The following is a 14,890-nucleotide window of genomic DNA, read 5'->3' as shown; positions in this document are numbered from 1 at the left end:
AACTTCGAGCTCATCACGCAAGACGAAGTTTCACCTATTAGGATCGGCGGATTTGTCACTATGATTGCTAATGCTATAGGAATGAGAATACCTTTGCTAAGATTGACACCTCTTGGTTCCCATAACTCTGTGGACATTTACTTCTGCTTTAATCGAGGTATCATCGGTAACCTTGGACCTGATCAGTTTGATTTTCTCATTGACAACAAAGTATTGGATCAGTTCACCTTACCGAATCCTAAGACGAGTGTTCACAACCCTGCCAACTGGCTTTACTATGGTCAGATTCCTGAGAGGGAACCCTCACATGAAACCCCTTAAGCTTATGAACATTTTGATGAGGAAATGCACGTATCAGAATCCGAGCCAGACACACCTCCTGGATACTATGAACCTCTCTCTGAAGATGAACTCATTCCTGAGTATGAACCTCTCTCTGAAGATGAACCCATACCCGAGTATGAACCTGAGACTCCTTCTGAAGATTCAGCTGATGATTACACTGTTGACATGACTGATGTCGAGCTCGAGCCACAACAACCCGCTGCATCCACCGCATCGGTGAATCAAAGAATGCCTAATCTGAACACACACGAGCAAGCCATCACTGGACTGCAACAAGATGTACAACATGTGCGCAACGAGCTACACACTTTGCAAATGCACTTCTTCGATTTCATCGACACCGTCAATGCTTAGTTCGACGAAGTCTTCAAACACATTCATTCTAATGTGCACAACAATAGACGTGGCTAGATGTTACCATTTAGATTTTTAGATTTTATTTCTAGTTTTAGTAATTTCAATTTCTAGTTTAGATTTTACTTTCTGCACTTTTGCATTCTAATTCTGTCAACACTCAGTACCAGTTTAATATTAAATGCAATATTCTATTTATTACTGCTACTGTGTTTTACTACATCACTATTAAACTGCTATGCATTCCTGTATACCATATTTTTGCCGTTTATAGTATGATACAATGACACTGTACTGAGCTGGTATTCTGTATTAATGCTACTGTCAGAATTGATCCACACCTGCACGCGTGGAAACCACTTACCTGAGCTAGGAGACGCACGTCTCCATTCATGTAGGACCAGCAGTCTGCATGCATAGGACAGGAGACGCACGTCTCCATACCTGTCCCCCAGCAGACTGGCTGCCTGAAACGCGCGCCTTCCCAAGGCCAGCAGTCTGTGCTGCCTTTTTGACCACGCAGAAGACCACATTTATCCCATTTTTGAATTTTGAATTTGAATTTCAAAATTCATTCCTCTTCATTCTTCCCATTATTTCTTCCATTTATACACCATAAACCTCATTCATCCTCCATCATTCACCTCTTAACTCTTCTTCAATTCCCATTCTTCTATTCCATTCAAACTTTAAACACCACCATAATTCCATTTTAATTTTCCATTAACCACACCATTTTCAATCCTCACTATAAAACCACACCACCACCACTCTTATTTTTCACAACCTTCATACCATTTTCTACTTTTCTACTCTCACTTCTATTTTTCATTTCAAACTCACCATGCCTCCACGTTCAATCATCCGTAGTGTGCGTCCTGAGAGACCACCCCCTAACCTTAACAATGTTATCTTCCGAGAAGACGACAACGATGCTCAAAGAACCAAATACCTCGCTTTCTATGAACGTTCGGTTGTTCCCACAAAATTTGTGAACATCGAATGTCTAGAAACTCTAGGCCTCATTGATGGTGTCACCCGTTTGCTCACTAAATCTAGCCTACACCATCTTTGTACCGAACCCGTACCAACTTATGAGCCGCTCGTCTTAGAGTTCTTGATTTCTTTCAACTACGACACTCCTTCCGATCAACCGCTCTCAACCGGTAGCATCCAATTTCAGATGTTCAACCGTGAATATACTCTGGATCAAGAAGTCGTGGCTACGTACTTGCACTTTAATACGTCACCAAATGCTCTCCGCTCTATCTTTCAAGAACTCAATGGTCGTTCATGGGAGCAACATGCTTTCGACCTGTGGTTTAATCTCACTGGTGAAGTTCCTACTGGTTGGAGGGCTCTACATGCTTCTCACATTCAAAACCCCGCTATACGTTATTTTCAACGTGTTTTGGGGCATACTATTTTTGCGAGATCCAACAACCATAAGGTAAATCAACATGAACTATTTTTCCTTTACTGTGCGCTAAACAATCTCCGTTTCAACGCCGCACCTTTTATGCTCCAACACATCCAAAGCTGTGTCAACGCCCCCGCTACAAACCCCTTTCTGTTTGGCGGAATCATTACTTCCTTGGCCTGTGCTTTAGGTCTTGGTGATGAACTCATCTCACTCTCTCATCTCATGATGCCTGCTCAATCACTCGACCTCACTTACTGCCGTGATTCCCACTTGGTTTCACCCCGCCATGATGGCTGATACACTTTGGTCGTCAACAAAGTTCTGATTCCTTATGTCATCCTTCCGTGCCCTGAAAGAATCAACATCCGTTATGTTCAGCGTTGGAGGCTTATTGAAGACAATCCTCAAGATAACCAACCTGAACAACCTAATGAACCTGTGGATGCAAATGAAGAAGAACTCAACCAAGGACAAGCTGATGACAACCAACCTCCTCAAAACAACCCTCCGCCTATCACTCTTGATGCCATGTATGCTGCAATTCAACGACAAGACCACCTTTTTCAAGCTATGCAGATAAACCAAAATGAAACACTGAGGCTTATTCGAGAGATGCAACAAGAGCACCGTGACTATGCTATTAGGAACGAAGGCCAATACACTGAAGTTGCTACACAATTGCATGATCTTAACGTTCGTATGAATGGCTCTCCCACTGATAGACGTCGTCGTGTTCGCACAAGAGTCGCAAGCAGTTCTCGCAACCGCAACACTGAGGAGTAGTTCCCATGCATTTAGGACACTGCATCATTTAAGTCTGGGGGAGTCGTATTACTTGCTTTAGTTTTATTTCCCTTCTATTAGTTTATTTTCCCTTCCTTGTAATGTTTTTCTAATTCAATAAAGAATATTTATGGAATTTCAAGTATTATCTTTATAATTCCGGAGTTATTTCAATTTCTTCCATTTTCTTGAACCATAACAAAATTTTTTTGCTCCTAAACGATAAACGCAAAACCCCACACGTTCGAGAAATGCGAAGCTACTCAAACACTAAACGCATAGAAATTGATTCAAGTCAATATCCTTATTGTCCCTACACTCTAAAACCCCCAAGTATGCGTAACCGATTTGAATACCCTTTATACCGAAACCATCGACTTTAATTTTTAAAGTAACCCTTAGTAGTTTATTCTAGCAGTCGGCACCGTCTTAGATACCAACTACGCAGAGAGTCGATGAATATAAGTGTATGATCCTCATAATAATAATTATGTGCTTAATCATAATAAGAAATGTGCCTACTAAGTAAGGTGATCCTCACAAGATCATTTAACCTAACGGTCGCAAATCTAAAATACCAAAGAATTTAAAAAAAACTCATTGTTGATTGGTTCAGAAGTCATCTGGTACTGAACTTGGTAGGAAGGACTATTGTCCTATTCCCCACAATCCTCAAATGAGCGCTAAGGAGTATACCACATAATTGTGCCAGAACTCCATAAGAAGGATCATAGTCACTAACCGACTACTCTGCTATGTGCGTGTCAAGATAATGGGCTTAATGTGATTGCGCGCGAATGAAAAGGGTAAAACATGATGACGAGTCAAAGGTCGAGCTATAATGGCATGATTCGGATTGGTATGCATACTGGGAGTTTTCTAGTGTCGCTACTATAAGTTTATTGCTTGGATCTGCAACATTATTTTCAAACAAGAACACAATGTAGCTGAGTATGACCGAACGACGTGGTGGAAGCGTGTTTCATTTCGCTGTCCTCCCATTTCTATCTTGTTATTTTGCTTGAGGACAAGCAAAGGTTCAAGTCTGGGGAAATTTGATAACACGATTTTATATCGTATATTTAGCCTGAAATCCATAGATATTTATAGCATTTTCCGTTTATTATATTGATTAATTATGATATTACGCGAGTTTTTGCTTTGTTTCAGGTTTTACACTCTTATAATGACTATTTGTGAAAAGGAGAATAAATGGAGCCAAAACGACCACTATTTACGCCTTTTAGATGAAAAATGGTGCTGAAATGAAAAGGGGGTGCAAATAAGGCCCAAATGTGCTAAAGAGGACCCAAAGGCCCAAAAGAGATAACCCAGCCCACGAAGGAACCATGTGCGTGGCCCAACTAAATTCTGCGAAGAGGAGACGCATGTCTCTAACGTCTCATTGGCCACGTCAGCAAGGGGAGACGCACGTCTCCATTCCCCTACTTTTTCTCCACTTGAGACGCACGTCTCAAGTCATTCAAAGGAGCTTCCTGAAGAAGCGGAGACGCACGTCTCCAGGTCCAAGTCAGTTGAGTCCCTCTTTTCACGCAATGCAACTGCAAAGCATCCCCTATAAATAGAAGCAGTCACTTCAGTCCAAAGGGTCCGATTTCCTGCTAACGAAGTGCTGCCGAAATTGTACCGTGCCTTATATTTTCTGCTTTCCTTTAATTCAAACAGTTATTTTCTCACAACGATTTCTACACCGGAAATTGTTGTGAACCTTTTATAAATCTAGCCTTACGTTAGATTTATCGCCTTTTATTTTCCTTGTTTTATTTTCCGTCCGTTTAAATTCTGAAGAACGATCCAGCCAACCTGTGGTGGAAGTTCGGTACTTGAAGATTCAGTTTCCATTAATTTAATTCAGGTTTAATATTTATTGCCTTTATATATTCATTTGCATGATACATTATATGCCTATTAACATGCCTTTTATTATAAGCCAAATTGATTTATGCATGCTTAACCGTATTAATATGTCTGGCTAAATTACTAAGGTATCGGTATGTAGAGTAAGTTAACTGTGGGATCCGAAATAAATTGGCTTAATTATGTTTTATTAAATGTCACTTGTTTTTGGTTTGTATGTCTAATTTAATTAGTAAGTCTTAAAACCAATAGAGCGAAAGTTTGAGGTCTTAAGACAGTCAAAGGTTAAAATCAATAGAGCGAAAGTTTGAGATCTTTAACCAGATAGTAGACATAGGACATTAGTTTTAAGGATGGCGAAAGCGTATTAAAACTAATTGGGACTTATTTATTTTCAAAAATTGTTTTTACACCTGAGCGGGATGGCGAAAGCGTACGTTAGGGATATTAACTTGTTCCGAGTCAATAGAGCGAAAGTTTGAGATTAGGAGATTTAAATAAATAACAACTTCATAAAATAGGCATTTTATTAATTACGTTGTTTCCAAAAAGCTTTTCTAAAATCTAATGGGATGGCGAAAGCGTACATTAGGATTAGGATAGTAATCTGAATCAACAGAGCGAAAGTTTGAGACGAGGATTTTTAACCAATTGAATTAGTAAATATTTTTAATTAAATTATGCAAAAGCCAATAGACCTTCGGATCACCTTAAGTTAAACGAAATACATACTGATATCTGTCTTTTATTATATTCTTTATTTCTCACAATCACTCTCCCTTAGGAACAATCAAAATTTTAGTAGCCCTAGCTTTACATAGTAACCTTAGATAACGGTAGATCGATTCATAGTCCCTGTGGATTCGATATCTTTTAAAACTACACGACACGACTGTGCACTTGCAGTCATCAGATTTATAGACACGTAAAGTCGCGATCACAACCCGATAATAGAGGTTAATCGGAAGAGTCCCCCCTTACCTTAGCCAAGGATCTTGATTAGCCCTCTTCCTCTTCTGTTCCTCTTTCACGTATCAGCACTTCTACTCTTCTGCTCCTCTTTCACATCTATTTTCCTTTTTTCCTCAATTCCTTATTTTTATGAAAATAGATTTTAATTTAGTAAAAGGCCTACTAGCATAGCACCCCCTCTTTACTAACACCACATCAAGCCCAATAACCTCTTTTTTTCCATAATTCTTCAATTAAATCCAATCAAATGCCAATTAATTCCAAATAAATAATTTAATTCCAATTTAAATCAAATAATGAAAATATGGGGTGTTACAGTGTTTGAGCATGTTGATAGCAAAAATCAACTTGCCGATATCTTTACAAAACCACTAGCTACCGAGTCTTTCTTTCACATTTGTAGGGAACTTGGTGTCCTTGATATATCGGATAGGTTGCAACTATAAGTAGTTGCATGTGTTCTATTTATTATTATTATTATCATTATCTATGCTCTCATAAATGTGTTGAAGTGTGTATTCAAGATATGTGAGGGCATATTTCTCTATCTCCCATGTGTAAAAGTAATATCGTTTCGATCTTAGACTCCTCTTAAAATAATGCATCAATATGGTAAACTTGCTACTTGTTCATAATTGTGTATGTGGTATGCATATTTTGGTAGTCTCATGCATACATACATTAAAGTTAACTATTTTTTAAAAAATGCCAAAAATAGGTCGACCTACTCTTTCCATGAGTCGACCTATTGAAATAATTTTTTTAGCATAATCATGCATGAATCATTAGCATAATCTATGAACAATTTATATGTTTTGTGTACGTTATTTTATTTTATTGTCTGAACAACTCTTACCCGACTGTGTGTTTGTGTAAGAATGATACATTGAGCTATTTGCTCATGGTTTGTTTGTTATTTATGTTATTGTTGCTGTTTTATATTATCTTTAGTATCGTTTTATGTGAATGATTTCTATTTGACTATGATAGCAAAAGGGTTTGTTTATGATCAACATTGAATGATATTATACCGACCATATATGTATAACAATGTCTGTCTCTTTTTGATGTTGTCAAAGGGGGAGAAGGTATTGGATTAGCCCAGACATTGCAGCAAATATGTGCACCATGATAGGGGGAGCAAGCAAAAATGAAATGCATTATGACAGGGGGAGAATTTGCTTAGTGCACTCGACAAAATTCACAAATTTTGCCATCATCAAAATACACATTTGCCCTCACACATAAGACTTACACTGATACGTTTTTAATTAGACAATATTAAAACTTAAGCTTCTAAACATAATATTTCAATCAACCTACATAGTTAAAAAGTGAAGAATTTTTAGTTTACTTGTGTTGAGTTTCACATGATTTTACCATGCACCAAGTTATTACCTTAGATCATCTTGTCCAATAGTACTACAACTTATTTCATGCTTCAATTTTATGAATGTGGTGTGCAAGACATTGCCCAAGAGGTTGTGAAGAAGAGGCACTACGCCACCAAAAAGCCATAGTCTAGGTTTATTGTTGGTGCTACCTTGAAAGTCATTCATAAGAAAAGATCTGAGAAGCCTAAAGTTCGAGATGCAGCCAGAGAAGTTGCTCTCCGGTGTGTTTGAAAGCTTTTATTTTATTTTTACAAACATCTGTTTTCCAACATGTTTCATGTCTTTTATTTATCAAATATCATCCCGGTTTCAGAGTTTTATCTGCTCTTATTTTTTTCTCTTACAAATATGGATTACATATCTAACTATCTGAGATCTACCTGTAGTGAAATCAAAGAGAGGATTAAGAAAACAAAGGATTTGAAGGTGTCTGCAGATCTAAGGGCATCAATCTAGAAATAAATGTCTGATGTTGGGATCAAGTATATTCCAAGCAACACTTTCTCTTACTATGAGCAGGTACTTGATGCCACTGCTACCGTCGGTGCCGTTCCTGAAGGTACGGTTGGACCGGTGGGGAGATTTATCAAAATATGTATTCTTATGCTTGGCTAGTGTTATTTATCAAGGAAGAGGAAAATAATTTTAATTCTCATGAAGACAATATTTCTCAAGAGAAATTATTTTCAATTTTCTCTATAATATAAAGTGTCTATACTTACTATATGATTTAATTATAATGATGTTATATTTTCTCTTAAAATCTCAACAATTGTGAAACAATTTCTGTCATTCTAACTTTTTATCCTATGACAAATTGCTCCAATTTGTCAATATTGATCAGCAGGAGGTTAAGGTACCTGAAAAATATCCTATAGTTTTCTATATTCTTCTGTCAGTTAGATGCATACAAAACTAAACCACTATGAGAAAAGGTTGAATTTGCTCGGGAAATTTTGCCAGGGGAAAACACCTAAAAAAAATAACGTTGTTTGGTAAAGCCCTTCGCAACGTGCAATTCAGAAAAACAGAAAGAAAAAAATATAGTTTGGGGTAACCCCTCGCAAAGAAGAAAGAGGGAAAATTTTAATTTTGAAAAAAACATTTTCCTAGGGGCAAACCCGGACAAATGGAAATGGCGCTAAAAAGTCAAATCATAGGTAGGTTTTTGACAGAGTTTTGCAAGGGGACACCCTCCCAATAAACCACTAGGATATTAGCGAGGGACTACCCCAAGCAAATTTACCAACTCCTGCTCTTGCAGACTGCGCGTGCAGTTTGTGTTCCCCGTGCTGCTTTTTAGCGAGCGGGTGCCCCACGCAGCATTTGATCGTTTTATTAGCGAGGGGATGCCCCTCGGAAATTTCGAGACCATTAATTCGTGCACCAAACTCCACCGCTTAAGCATAATATTTATCTCTTCTTCTTCCCTTCACATACTCTTATTCCCAACCAGAAAAATTCTTCCTTTTGCAAATTTGTGAGGGGTTTTTGCCTCTAGTGAGGGGTTTAGCCCCTAGTAAATTTGATTTATTCTTGTAGTGAACTGAGTGAACTTCTTTAATAAAACATATAAGTTTGTGTATCTCTAAAGTAGTACCATAGCATTTATTTTATATTAGACTTTATTCAAAAAAATTGTTGGTGTGATTCGTGGTAACATTTTAAGATTTTTAGTTTATACATATTAATATATATATATTTTATACATTTTAAGTTTTCCACTGATCATGCAAGCTAAGAAGAATATTTAGCGTTTCTGTTGGAGAAGAGAAAAAAAAGAAGAGAGTTGGAGAGAAGAATTTGGAAATCTATGACAGTTCATGGTAATCAAGAAAAGACACGTCAGTGCTTTACAAAACAACAAAAACATATATCAATAAATCCAACATCAATAACAAAATGTTGTGGTAGCTGCCAGTTCAGGATTCAGCTAGAATCAATTTTAGAAAACAAAAGTCCATGGGCCCGTTTGTTTTGGCTTTTTTAAAAATGATTTTTAAAGTGTTACAAAATTTTGTGAAAAAAAATTTTACAAAGAAACTTTTTATAGTGATTTTTATAGTGTTATAAAAGCTTCAAATGAAAATTTTGTTTGAATAGTTATTCTTAAAATGTGATTTTAGATATTTCATCTATTTATGAGTAAAAAATTTGGATATCAAAATTTCAAAAAATCACTTAATTTTGAAGCTATTTCAAATAGATTTTCATAAAAATCATTTTTGAAATACAACTTTTTGAAAAAATTGCGATTTTGACAAAGTTTTGGTCTTAAATAATCTATGTTTATGTTTTAGGATGTCAAAATTAGTGTTTCATTTTAGAAAAAATGAATATAAAAAAACTTGTAATATTTTGGAAAACGGTTTTGAAAAATCTATTTTCAAAAATACAAAAGAAAAAATCCATTTTTTTAAAGCTGAAACGAATATTGTACAAACCAAACAAATTCATAAATAAAGCAAATCAGTTTTAGCTTGTGATTTTCAGAGCTTAAAAATCAACGTCATAAAAATTCATCCTAGCAATTCAGTAAATTCTGTATCAAGATGTCAAGTAAAAAAAACAGTAAAATAATGAAAGAAAACAAATTGCTAATGTTATATGGCAATAACATATAAAATTCTGGAAATTTTAAAATATAATGATAAAATAAGAAAAAGATTATGAAATTCTGTTCTGTCTAATAGCAGTTTCATTATTCTGATCTGCCTATCACTTCTCACAGAATTTTACCATAAATATAAAAGAAAATTGTTATTGTTATCTATAGTAATCTTTCTAAGTTTGACCAGTGCTGGGGAGTGAAAACAGAGACTCTGTATACACGACCAATGCGGATCCGTCTAAAAGCCGAGACTCTAGTAGGTGTCCTTTATCATTCAACTTCACCAATCCAACTATATTATTTGTTCCAACAATATCACCGCACTTTGTTAAGCATACTATGTCTAAAGATTTGTGCAAAACAGGACAAAGAGAAAATTGAATAATCTTAGTCCAAGATGAGTGAACTCCATATTTTTGCATCACCCATATCTTCACTGTATTCAGGTCCTTCACCCATGCACTGATAAGTCCTCCAACTTCCAACAAATCATAATATATAGAATGATTATTACTAAAACTGAAAATAAAATCATCTGGCAAAGCTATCTCTGTCATTTCCTTTAAATCAAAGGCAATAATAACATTCTTTGATTTCTCATAATTATGAACCATCCAATGGATAGATCCATTCAAGAACAACCCGCATTTAGGGGTACATTCCGCTACAGAAGTCTCCCTATAAGGCAAATGAGAAGCAACCTCAATTGGTTTCCACTTATTAGCTCTCAATGAGAAAATCATCAATTTCATTGGACTAGTTACCAGCGCATCAACATATTCGCAGAACCCGGAAACTATCAAGTAATCATCAGTTGGCTGGTAATATACAAAACCAGAAAGAAGTTCGAAACCATCATTAAGTATTATAGGAAAGTCGGGTATTTGTTTGAACACACCGGTGGATGGATTCAATAGATAGATGTGTGTGTCATTGTTGAAATACAGAAACCCTCTAAAACAACCTCTAATTTCAATACAACGTTGGGAACGAATAAAATCAAGGCTTAATGTAGCAGATGCAGAAGCATCGTGGAGCGATGAATCAACATCTATAGATAAAGGTTGAAGAGCAGAACGTTTTAGGAAGAAACGTCTGTGTGTGGCAGCATGTTCAAAATGTGAAGTAGCAAAAGTGTTACTAGAAATAAGAGAAAGCCATGATTTGCAGACACATCTGAAACGCAATAGAGGCTTCACCGGTAACCTCAACAGAATTTCGATGATCAATTCAAAAGGCAGAAACACGCTGTTCTCCATCTTGCCGACCAAATCAAAGTAATTTAGGGTTTAGTATTTCTATTTCATTCAACTACTAAGACTATTTTATAGTAACGTACTAAAATTTTATTTGGTTTCAATTTATTTAATTCTAATCAAATGAATTAGATTAAAGAGTGCCATAAATAAATAGAAAAAAGATTTTTATTTGGTTTCAATTTATTTAATTTCAATTTATTTGTTAGTAGCTTTTTTAGTAGCACGTCATGATTTAGAATTAAAAAATAAATAATTTTTTAGTTAGTACATTATGATTAAATGCTTTCAATCAAGTCTAATAAATCAATTAGAGTTAAAGAGTATGGTAAATAAAAAGTTTAAAATAATTGAATAAAAGAAAGAAAAAAATTTGGACACATGATGTAATCTAAAATAATTTTTTTCTTTCATAATAACACATTAAAAATATTATTTTGCATCTATATACCTTCAAAGTTTTATAATATATTTATTTTCAATTTATTTAATTTCAATTTTAACAAATTCAACCATTTGGACCGTTTTTTAAAATAATCAACAAATTTTTGTTATTTTATTTAAGGGTTAAATAAGTTTTTAGTCCTGTAAATATGGTACTTTTTTAATTTAGTCCCTACAAAAAATTTCTTCGAACTTTAGTCCTTGTAAAATATTCTGTCACCATGGTTGGTCCCTCCCGTTAGATTCCACTTACGGAGGGTGAAGTGTACCACAGACGTGGAGATTTTTTTGTCTGATTCGCCAGCGTGGATATGTGATAAGGGTAATCTTAAGACTTACATGATTTCACCCTCCAATACTTCCATTGTGATTTCGTTATCACTCTCTCTCCTTCGAAACGTAAACCCTATAATCTGTTGAGTATATAATTTATATTTTCTATCGTATTGTGTTGCCCTAATTTGAAATTGTATTAAGTTTGGATATGTTAACTGTACGGGAAATGTCTAAGTTTAAAGTAGTTTTCTACACAAGGGGCAAGTTTGTAAAAGACCCTGAACTGAAATACGATGGTGGGGAAGTGTATGCTTTTAGTAGTCAAGACTATGGATATTGGTCTTTTTTTGAAGTGTGTGATTTAGTGAAAAGTATTGACCCTGAGTTTGATTTTAAGACGGTTAAGATGTGGTGGAAACATGAAGATGGTTCACTTCCCCACTAATTTGCTCCTGGTTGGCCCATATTGGTTTCTTCAGCTATGGTTGAATGCAACTTTCAATCCCTCGCTTCGCACTTCTAGAATAGTGAATGAGAAGGATCCTGATGTCTTGAATTGAACCATTGAAGGGACTAGACTACTTCAATTGATTCCAAATGATGATGCATACAATCTTCAGAAACGCTTCACTAACTAGGTACTGATGTTCTCAAAACATCATAACTTCACCCCATCTATGGCTCCTTTCCCTGGTCAAACACACGACCCTGATTGGTTCACTTTACCACTTGATGATGCTTCAACGAATGCAAGCACAACAATCAATGACATATGACGCGTATTTCTTCTTTCTAGACTCATAGTTTCTAGGATTGTGCCACTAATTAGTCATGTCTGCTTACTAGCCTACCAACCAAACTTCTTTTCTCGACAGTTTGGACTATGCCAACTCATTCCAGAGCATCTTTTCAATCGAAAACGAGAAATTTTTGTTGCAGTAGTGGATTATAATTTTCAAAATATTACAAAGTATCGAAGCTACAATTCCAACTTTGCTGAAATAAGACTTACTTCATTCCAACCATCCTTCTATATGGCGAAAGGCTTTCACACTTGGTGAACAGACTTTTATACAAACAACATGTTCGATACTGCTCAAATTAGCAAACATCTAACAAAGGATTTTTCGTCCGTGTACATACACATCAAGGAAATTCAGGCGTTCGAGAAATACTTTGAAACTATCTATGATCCGAATAATCTTAGTAGAAGCGTTGCTGATGCAGCGAAAACCTTGAAAGAGAAGTTCACTAAAAAACTCCCACAACTGAAAATCCCCCATTCTATAAAGCCTAAGGATAGATATAGTTTAGATTTTCAGTTGCAACCACTAAAGTTTGCAAAGTTACCCAATGCTGACTGTAGCACGGCGGGAGAACTGACTTTTCAGTTTTGTTTTCGCAAAACATGTTGCGTGTAACTCGGTGAACTGACTTTTATTTTTTATATGCAACAATGTTGCTGTGAGCAGGAGTCGCCACCAACTTTTATTTTGTCCAATGTTAGGAAAGGTAAAAAGTACAGAAAAATACCTTTTGAAAAAGAAAACGGGCTCGGGGGGTAAGTTATGAAAAGGGAAGGTGCAAGCACCCTTTTCATCCGTAGTTATCTACGGGCTCTTAACTTGCTTAGCTCGCGTTTGTTTGTTTGTTTTGAAAAGAAGTGTAAGGACTTTAGCTTAAAAGCGTAGCCTTAGTTTTTTGAAAGAGTGTTGAAAAGATTTCTTATTGAGCTAGGCAGATTAAGAGCACTACCCTAACTAATTGGTCTTTTTCTACACTTTCTACGGTTCCTAGGATTATCCATACTATATAGAAGTATGAAATCCTTGTTTATATTGGACGTGTTCGAGACAATTGAAGGGTCATCGGAGGTCGTTGAAGGCAACAGGTAGAGGTACCTTTAGCAAATTCGAAGGGACGATCATCACTTTTTTGTAGGCAACAATCGAGGGTCATCGAGGGACTTAGTGACGATTTTGTATCAAGGGACCTTTGCTAATGGGTACCTCTACATTTCGAGGGACATGACCTTATATTCGAAGGCAACCAAAAGGGGTGTACCCTAAAGGTGAGTGCGTGCAAGTGTGTTGTATTCAGTTATTTTTATCTTGAGTTAGTTAGCTATGTTCGGTTTTAGTCTTTCCATACAATCCTATTAACCATACATCTAACAGTTAATATTTGTACAGAAAATTAAAGTGCGGAAAGTAAAGTTCCTACGCTTTTACATGAATTCGGGATGGGGGATTACATGACAAAAAACGGGGATGAAATTATTACAACAACCGAATGAAAATAAAGCGATTAAATGTGCAAATTTAAATAACTTGTAAACGTTCATGAAATTAATCCGAAGTCCTCAAGTGTAGTACCTCGCAAAACAAGAAAGTGTTAGTACGGATATAGAAAAGTGATGCATGATATTAACAAATTGCAATTAACCAAATAAAATATAAAAACCAAACATATTAAACTCTAAAAGAAAATGGTTAATTAAAATATTTTTTGTTTTTATATGAAATGTATTGTTTTTTTATAATTTTCATAGAGGAAAGTAACTAATTAAATAAACTAAATAATTAAATAAGATAAATTAAAATCACGGGGTTTGATAATTGGTAGGAAGGATGCAAGGAGAAAATTAAGGTCAAATTTAGCCCGAAGCCCATTAAAATCTCTAAAACCCTAAAACTAAAACATTTAAATGATTTAACTAAACTAAGAATAAAATAATGAAAAAAAAAAAAAAACATTATATGGATGAGGCGCTGATGCTCTCCTTAAGGAGAGTTTTATTTGACTTTTTCAAAATTGCTCACAACCAATTATTCAACGACACGTGGTGGTATTATATATATAAAAAATAAAAAAAAAAAACAAAATGAAAGTTATAATCCGTTAAAACTCAATACAGAACACAAAACAAGTTATCCTCTTTCCCTTTCTCTGTTCACGATTTTCTCCTGCTTCTTCTTTAATACCAAACAACACCCAAAATCCAGATTTACAAAGAACAAAACAAACAAACAACAATAGTGAATTAGAACATGATAACATATGCAAATTAATTTATTTTTCCTCTCTTCTTTTTGTCTCTTTCGATTTGCAGGTTGAATATTTGTTATAGTATTTCATTAAGAGTTTTTACCTA

At 35.4% G+C, this 14,890-nt stretch overlaps 1 protein-coding gene across 1 annotated transcript; it reads right to left on the bottom strand.

The window, feature by feature from the left end:
- Positions 1-9,933: 9,933 nt before the first annotated feature.
- On the bottom strand, positions 9,934-11,019 carry LOC131614426 (F-box/kelch-repeat protein At3g06240-like). Its single transcript, XM_058886008.1, has one exon. The coding sequence runs from the start codon at positions 11,017-11,019 to the stop codon at positions 9,934-9,936; it is 1,086 nt and encodes a 361-aa protein (XP_058741991.1).
- Positions 11,020-14,890: the final 3,871 nt, after the last annotated feature.

The sequence above is a fragment of the Vicia villosa genome, linkage group LG6, assembly GCF_029867415.1.
Source record: "Vicia villosa cultivar HV-30 ecotype Madison, WI linkage group LG6, Vvil1.0, whole genome shotgun sequence".
Classification (NCBI taxonomy): Eukaryota; Viridiplantae; Streptophyta; class Magnoliopsida; order Fabales; family Fabaceae; genus Vicia; species Vicia villosa.
The sequence above is the reverse complement of the archived record's forward strand: the minus strand, read 5'-3'. Positions and strand labels throughout refer to the sequence as shown.